Raw genomic sequence first — 8,499 nt, 5'->3', positions numbered from 1 at the left:
GTCCAGATTCCCTTCTCATTCTCAAACCCTCGTGACCAAGCTTTGCCACTGGATATACCAAGGACCTTGAGGATCTCTGTCTCTTTTATGTCTCATCCTGCAGGTGCTTCTTTTTAGAGGAGGTACTTTAGGATAACGATGCTCAAAGAATCAGGAGCTCTGAGTATTCACTGGACCGTTGTTTTCCGAGACATCAACTCTCCCGAAGACAGTCCCGTGTACTCAGGCTGTGCCGGGAGAAAATTTTTCTGCTTTTTGGTCTTAAATAACCAAAGATTTGCCATTTTGCAGTGGAGTTGGAGGAGTAGGTCAGATATGGAACACAGCAGGATGGACCAGATTTCCTCACCCAGGGAGACGCAGGAGTCACTGGTGGGCACCACGAGTTTGTCGCAGGTTCCTGGGGGCTGGGGATGTGTTTACTGTGTTTGGGGCCCAGGAGCAGATGGAGGTAGTCTGGGGGAGAGAATTGACTTTGGTTCAGTATCTTTTGACTCAGGAATTCAGGGGGAACATCCGAGAGAGGGTATTCCAATTGCTGCCTGATTTTCAGTTTTCCTTAGTTCTGCTCGCAAAATCAGAGAGAAGCAACATCCTGTCGGGGCTGTTGCTTCCCCTTTGGTCCTTCTGCTGGGTCGTCTCCAGCCCCTTGCCCTCAGGCAAGAGAGAAGCCCGCAGCGCAGTCTGCCGGGGGCTGCAGGGCTGGCTCTTAACACAGCAGGGCCCTTCAGATGTTCCACCGCTGACAATCCCAGGTCTACCACCTGCCAGCATCTGTTCACGGAGACACAGCATCACAAACTCTCCAGACTGGAAGGGACTTTAGAGGTCATCCACTCCAGCCCCAGGCTGGCATTTTCAGACTGTTCTAGTAATTCAAGAGTTCCTCCTTCTATTCTGTGGAGATTGTTTGTTCTGACTTCCTCTTAACTATGCTGTTAAAGATGTGGTCCACCTGTGGGCTCCTTCGTAAGGAGAAGCGTGATGGGGCTCGTCGTGTTTGTGGGTCTAGCAGTCAGGGGTGCAGCGGGCCAGATATGGGAACGTGAGTTTTTTTGTCCTTCACATTACAGCTGTTAAGAATGGTCTCCATGGTTACAGCAGCTTCTCAGAGGTATCTTGATTTTCATTTTCTGTACTTCCCTAAATGTCTAATTTATGAATAATCTGCTTAAGCAACCTGCTGAAAAGTTTCTGCAAAGTATATGAATATCAACAAATATATATTTATGTATATTCAAAACAATCAAAAAAGTAGGCTGATAGGCATTTCTGGAATTTTTTTTTCTTTCACTAAAAACAGAAATTAGGATCGACTTAAAAAACTTCAAGTTAAACAAGATTCAATGAAAGAAACACTGCCTTCACGTTCTTCAAAGGCATGTGAGCCAGAGAGGGGCTGGAGCTAACCTAATTATGTTTCCTTTAATGTGAAATAGCATCTCACCATCACATTCAAATAGCTGGGAGATTGATTTTTTTTCCCTAGTGCTCCCTTTGAACATGAAAGTGTTTTTTCCTGTTTTTCCTCCCCTTGTGAGAACACTGATAAGAATGGATCGATAATTACATTGTTGGATAAAAATGAATATAAATTTTATTGAAAAACAACACCAGCAACAATGTGGGGAAAGCATACTCAACAGCCACTGGCCCACACAACTCAATGCACACATTATGAAAAGTCAACACCTCTTCAGAGTTCCAGCTACTCACTCAAATGAAAAGAATTGATCGACCTCAGGTAAACACTGACGTGGGACACAGATGCCCCCCACCTCTGAACACTGTGCCAGTGGCAAAGGACGCAACAGTACGGTTCTCTCGCTGGCTGAGGGTGAGCTAGTGTATTTCAAGGACTCACTGCTTTGGAGAGAATCTTGTCTTCTAAGACCCAAGACCACTGGGAAAACGTTTTTACTATTCAAGTCCTTTGGAGAAGAGGATTTCACAAAATTTCTTGGCAACTTGTCCCTCCTGCTTAACAACAGGAAATACTTCTTTATGTCTAGCCTCAATCCTTCATGCTTCAGTTATCTATTTACCTCCTTTTACTCTCAGCAGGCTGTAAGGAGTTTGTCCCGGAGGGACAATGTAACATAGGGGGAACACACAATGATCACAATCAGATTGTTGAAAACGGAGTCCAGCTGTGTTGGTGGCGCTTCCGAAACAAGTTGAAGGTAATTGCGGTTGTGGTTGTAGCCCATTCGTGCTATCCCACTCCTCAGTTCTCCCCAACCCTCCCCAACCCTTCACACCCTTATGTGGCCTGAGGGCTGCCATCCTAGGACTTGCAGCAAAAGCTCTCTGAGTTCGATCAGTTTCAATCCTTCACTGGCGTAGGAATGAGTGTGGTCAAAGCTGTCCCATACACTCCTACGGGATTTCTAGGCAAAGCACTCCCCAGTCCTATTACATTCGTGTCTTCCCACCACGAGAGGCAGCCCCCAGCCTCGCTTCACAGCTTGTGCGTGGCAACGACGTACTCCATGTACACACAGGAAGCGCTGAGAAGCCATGAAAAAGCACCCAGTGAATTTAACATAAACATCTCAGTCGCATTTTTCAATTTCTGCCTAAAACCCCAGTGATAGATTCAGCCTCACAGCGTTGGGGGTCGGGGGTCGGGATGCAGCGCCGGCAGATCCGCATATCGGCCACCAGGGGGCGCCCGTGCCATTCCACGGGCCGCTGGGACGCTTCGACCGGGAAACAAAGATGGGGATTTGAATAAAAGACTTCAAAACGCAACCCCGAATTCTACCCTGAGCAGCATGCGTGTAAAAATTCATGAAGATTGGATTTCATTTCGTGTGTTTTTAATTCAGTGGATAGAAATGCAGGTGTTGTCTGACTGTGTCTACAGCTGTCTTTACAAGGGGCGGGGGCGCCTGGTTAATTGAGCAGGGAGGGGAGGCTGATGCTCCACCTGCGCTTTGAGAGGCTGCGCCTCCTTCTCTGTTCTTGGGAAAGCTCCTATTTTGCTGGGTGGCATCCTTTGCACGCCCCAGAATGTATTGATTAATTACATTGCTTTGTAAAGGATGCATGTCGTTCTCAGCAGGACTAGATGAGCCAGCCAGCTCTGGGTCCAGTGAGTGACATGAGTCATAGAAGGCACTTATTATTTTGATGAAACACAGCATGTTGCTTTCAGCCTATAAAATCAAAAGAATGAGAAAAGGCTGTTTTCAGGGTGTAAACCCTCCCTTGTTTCCCTGTTGTGGTGCACAGCGATTCCGCCTCTGTGGCCTTTGTGCATTTTCCAGGCGTGAGTGACATGGTGCTGAATGCCTGGGTGGCAGAGCCTGCCAGAGGATGCTGGACACAGGCCAGGGCGGCTCAGCCCCCCAAGGTGTACTGCCCTTGTGTTCCAGGGCCCCCAGCCTGGTACAGAACAGGCACCCCATCACATTGCTCTGGACTGGGTCCATGCTGGGTGGCAGTGGGGATCTTTGGGGGTGGAACCCCAGGGAATGATGGACTGAAGTGTTGGAAGACTGGAACTTGAGACAGGTGTGGGCAGGGGTGGCTGCTGCCACCCACCTTGAGCTCTGGGATGGTGGGGCAGGGCCCTTCCATTCCCTCTGTAGCCCCAGTGTGGAGGGTCAGTGTGGTGCTTATTAAGTGCTCCACGAATAAATGAGGAGGTTCTGAGGATCCTGGCTGGCCCTGGCTGTAACTGAGCCCAGGGGCATTTGGAGGGTAGGCAGTGTGGGCAGAGTGCTGGGCAGTGCTGCCCCTCAGGGGCCAAGGTGCTGAAAGGCAGGGGCTGTAGAGCTGGAGAAGCAGGAGGGCCGTAGGGACCACCTCCAGTGTCTCCATGTGCTGGGATGGCGCTGCTGTGGCCACACATGGCCGCTCAAGGCCCCTCCATCCTTCCCTCTCATTGCCCTCACTGAGACAGCCTTTCCACTGTTGCCATAGCAACGCTGGCCCGAGGTGCTGCTAAGGGCTGGCTGGGCAGCCGAAGCTTCTCAGGTCAGAGCAAGTAAGGGGCTCGGAACTGTCCCTATAGGAGGGGGGTCCTGGGGGGGTTTCTCTTGTCTAGGAAGGGGAGGGAGGGGATGGGATAGGGACAAGCACAGAAATTGCTCCCAGGGCAGATCGGCATCTCCGCAGGCATGGCTTTGGTGGTAGGGATCTTGGGGGCTGACGGGGCCCTGTTATCCTGGGGGTCCCCCTGGCACTGCAGCATTTGCACTCCTCCTTGCCTGGGTCTTTAGTTAGGGTGATGGCCAGGGTTCCCCAAGGGCCCAGCCTCATGAGGCTCCCTGTAATGGGTGCCAGCTGCAGCCTGAGGCACAGGCTCTAGGGGGACCTGCAGGGGCCGAGTGAACCGAATCAGTCCCTCTGAGAGCAGAGTTGGAGGTCTCATGCCCTTAGGCTCAGGTGGCAGGACTGCCATGTGTCCCTGAACCCCCTGGCCCCCACCCAGGACACTCAAGAGTGGGCACTGGCTGCTCTTTGCCTTGGTATCTCCCATAACTTTTCTGTTGCCACATTCCCAGCACACACAGGCATTGTGGAGGCCCTCTGCCTCCAGCCACTTGAGGGGCAATTAGCTTCCTCTCCACACCTCCTCCCCAGCCCTCAAAGAGCAAGGAGTGGCAGCAGGAATGCGGAAGGTGGTCAGGTCTGGGGTAAAAATGGTAGTCCCACCTCCCCCTGGGGTTGGGGAGCTGGTGAGAAACACTGTGATGCTACTTGAGGAGGGTGCGAGGATTCAGGATGACCCAGCCTCGCAGGGCACGTACCTCTTCTCTCGCCCCACCGCGGCCCGGGCAGCATGCCTGCATTCCCACACCAGCCCTGTAGCAACCACAGCAGTATCAGCACGAGAAGGGGGCATCTGGGCAGTGGGGTACAGTTTACAATACCTTAGATTTACATAGCACCTTTTTCTTCTAAAGGGCCTTTGCCTCTGTCCCCTCGGCCATCAGAACACAAGCATCACTGCTCCGGCGGCGGAGCAGGGAGACTGAGGCAGAGGCCTAGACGGGATTCCATGCAGACGCAGTGGTGTCCGGGGCTCTCTGCACTGCCCCTGGGCCGTCCCCAGGAGGGCCTGGCGGAGGGCCCCGGCAGGCGGTGGTGGGGCCCAGGCCGTCACTGGGCATTCACTTTGTATTTCAAGATGTAGGAGTAGAAGTTGTGGTTGGCATTCTCCAGCACCATGACGTAGACTTCCTGGCAGCCGGCCGTGCTGCAGCTGCCCTCCCAGTAGCCCTCGTGGTTCAGGGTCAGGGGCCACGTGTCCTGCCCCTTCACCAGGGCCTTGGCGACGCCGTGCAGCTTCAGTTTGAACGGGACGTTGTGGTTGGCAGGAAGCACGCCCGACAGGGGCTCCAGCAGCTCGTTGTCCGGCCCCCAGTTGCCGAAGCTCTCGGGGAACACAGGCCAGTTCACCTTGGCGTTGGTGCAGCACAGGAGGTAATTGAAAACGAAGATGTAGTTGCCTGGTTCCTGCCTCTTCTTGACGAAGATCTTGAGGGCAAACTTGCCGGCGTGGGGCAGCTGGACTTTGAGCTCTGTCCGCTTCTCCCGGTGCAGCTGGAAGATGTAGCGCCGCTGCGTCTCCTCGGTGATGGGGCCGTCGTCCCCGTGCAGCGACGCCAGGACGCTGATGCCCTCCTCCACGCCGAAGCTGACGGAGCAGCGCCCGTCGCTGGTGTAGATGACCGGCTCAAGGTGGGACGGCTTCACGATGCCCATCTGCTCCGAGAACCAGCTGGGGCCCACAGGCTGGTGCAGCTCCGCAGGCAGCGGGACGTCCATGTCGGTGTAGTGGCACTTGAGCGTGTACTCCAGCACCGAGCTGTAGATCTCCGAGTTGCCTTTGGCGAAGATCTGCAGCTTGTGGGTGCCCACGGTCGGCGGGTAGACGTCCAGCTTCATCCCGTTCTTCCTGAGGTTCAGCAGCCCGTGCTCCTGCTTACCGTTGAGCATAAACATGAACAGCGTCGGGGCGCAGCTCTCGATGGTGACCGTGGCTTTCCCGTTCACTGTGGAGAGGAGCCAGGGTCAGGTGAGATGGGGTCAGCATGTGCCCACGTGCCAGTAAATGTTTAACAATAGGATCTCTGGGGGAAAGGCCCTGACTTACAGCCTCTGCCCATTTCCACGGCAGAGATACCTTCACTATGATAGCTTTCAGCCACAAGTGTGACGTCACTGAACAGGATCTCAGCCGCGGCTGCACACCCCTGGAAGGGCTCCCCTACTCCCTCGAGGTGGTTTTCTTCCAGAGAGCTGAAAGCTGGGGGTCGATCTCAAGAAAAAAAATCTGCCCCCTAGCTGTATCGCTTTGCCCATTTAATTCACATCAGATGAAGACTGCACAGAGGGTTAGCCTGATTCCAGGGCAGGGAGAGACGCTGGTTGGAGAGCCACCCTTTGACCGTCACCTCCAAATTTCATCTTACTTTCACTCTGCTCCCTCCAGCATCAGATCATTACAGTGTCATGGCTGTCATGTCCATGCATTACCTTTAAAAGCTGATTGGAGCGGCTTCCCTCCAGGAAACTGTGCTCAAGGGGTGGGGCTGCTTCCTTGTCTCCCCCTCTCCCCTACCCCAGGCTTCTTGATGGAAGTCAGTGGCTGCATGGGAGGGTCTTCTGCATCCACCCCTCCCACCGCTCCCATTGCCGTCCAGCGCTGTCTTCTCTGTCCTGGTCAGTTCTCTGGTCTTTGCAGCCCAGGGCACTCTCCTACCTGGTCCTCCCTGCCTTGTAGGACCACAGGGAGGGGCAGGGTTTCTCTGAGAGCCTCGCCTTGCCTTCCTCTCAGAAGATGATCCCCTGCTCCTCATCCCAGCCACCTCCCTGGCCCCATTCACGGATGAGCACAAAGGAAGGAGACAGACTAGTGTCTGATCCATGCTGGTAACTCTCCCCAGCCAGGGGTCCAGTGCTCTTGCTGGGGAGGGGGAAAGCCATGCCCAGGCTTTAGGACAAGTGTCCCAAGACTTCCGATCTAATCAGCCACGAGGTCCCCTGAAGCCAAGCTGCTCAGCTACTACATTCAGCGCTACCTCCCATCTTGGGAGTGAGAATCCCCACACAGGCCACAGGACAGGGGTGGAGGCTCAGCTGGCCTCTCCCCTCCGCCTTCCTCATGGTCCCTCCATCTGGAAGACTTTCCCTCCCTTCTCAGGCACAGCTGACTCCTTACCTACCTTATTCTCCCAAACCCCTCCCCGCCACAGTTCCCTTCCACCAGTTCAGCTCTCTGATATCTGGCCTCTGCTTCTACTCTCCAAAGTCTTCAGTGACTTCCTTGGAGAATCTGGGCTGCTGGCCATGCCCTCCTGGAAGTCCTCTCCTCACCTTTCGTCCACCGCCCTCTCCATCCTGGCCTCTCCCCACCCCTGTGATCCACCATCCGATCTCTGTTACCATCCCTTCTCTTCCCATTACACTAACTGTGAGATCTTTGTGCTTTTGTGCTATTTTCTTTGTCTACACTTTCTCCACTGCTGTCAGCCACTGTGGGACAACTGTTCCTGGAAACCTCCAAAGGAAAGTGACCAAGAGCAGTAGACTTGAATCCCTCTTCTCCCTTCTCTTTTTCTTCTAAGCCACTCAAGGGGCAGAAGCTATCTCAGCCCTCAACTCCTCGTGGCCCCCAGCCTGCTCCATCTTGTATCCCAGGTGGTAGTGAGGTCCCTGTGCAGTTCACCTTGGATGCACAGGGCCTGCCAGCACCTCCACACAGCAGCCCAAGGGCTCCTGCAAATATACACGCAGTCACTAGTGGGCTCAATTCTGTGGGTCACCATCAAACTGGAGACCAGTGAAGAGGCCTCCAGCAGCACACCCCTTCACATCCTGGGGCCCTCACACCTGCTGTTCCCTCTTCCACTGTCCCCAAACCTGGATAAGACCTTAACGTAATGTTCTGACTGCAGAGAAGGCTTTCCTGGGGGGGAGGTATAGCTCAGTGGTAGAGCGTGTGCTTAGTATGCACGAGGTCCTGGGTTCAGCACCTCCAATAAAAAATAAGTAAGTAAATAAATAAATAAATAAACCTAATTACCTCCCCCCACAAAAAGCAAAACAAAAAAACAAAAGCTTTCCTGATGCCCTGGGGTTAGGCTGAGCTGCCAGGAAGCCCCTCTCCTCGCCCGAGGCTCCTTCAGGGAACTTAGCACCACTGTGAAATGTCTGTGTTCTGTGTAATGTCTGTCCTCTCTGCTGGCGTGGGCACGTGGGGAAGGCCCATCCGCCTCCTTTCCTGCCGCATGCCAGGCCTGGCCAGGGCCCCTGGCCCAGGGGGTTCTTGGCAAAGGTGAGTTGAACAGCTGGGAAGACCTGAAGTAAAGGATTGGAGACCCCCAGGGACCCTGTAGGAGCCTGTGATCTCTTCCTTCCCTCGTCCCTCCTTCTCCCTCTCCTGCTCTCCCCTCCCGGCCTTTTGCCCCCCTCAGTTTCCCTCTCTGCTTTCTTCCCATCTCCACTCTTAACAAAATGAGCTCCAGCAAAGACATAGTCTTT

The 8,499-nt window shown here is 53.9% G+C and overlaps 1 protein-coding gene across 1 annotated transcript in view; it reads right to left on the bottom strand.

The window, feature by feature from the left end:
- Positions 1–1,571: 1,571 nt before the first annotated feature.
- KY (kyphoscoliosis peptidase) overlaps positions 1,572–8,499 on the bottom strand; it is a 42,593-nt gene continuing 35,665 nt past the window's right edge. Inside the window, exon 11 of the mRNA XM_074370927.1 lies at positions 1,572–6,008. Coding sequence (XP_074227028.1) covers positions 5,113–6,008 — 896 coding nt within the window. The 3' untranslated portion in view covers positions 1,572–5,112. The remainder of the gene's footprint in view (positions 6,009–8,499) is intronic.

The sequence above is a fragment of the Camelus bactrianus genome, chromosome 1 (assembly GCF_048773025.1).
Source record: "Camelus bactrianus isolate YW-2024 breed Bactrian camel chromosome 1, ASM4877302v1, whole genome shotgun sequence".
Classification (NCBI taxonomy): domain Eukaryota; kingdom Metazoa; phylum Chordata; class Mammalia; order Artiodactyla; family Camelidae; genus Camelus; species Camelus bactrianus.
The sequence above is the reverse complement of the archived record's forward strand: the minus strand, read 5'-3'. Positions and strand labels throughout refer to the sequence as shown.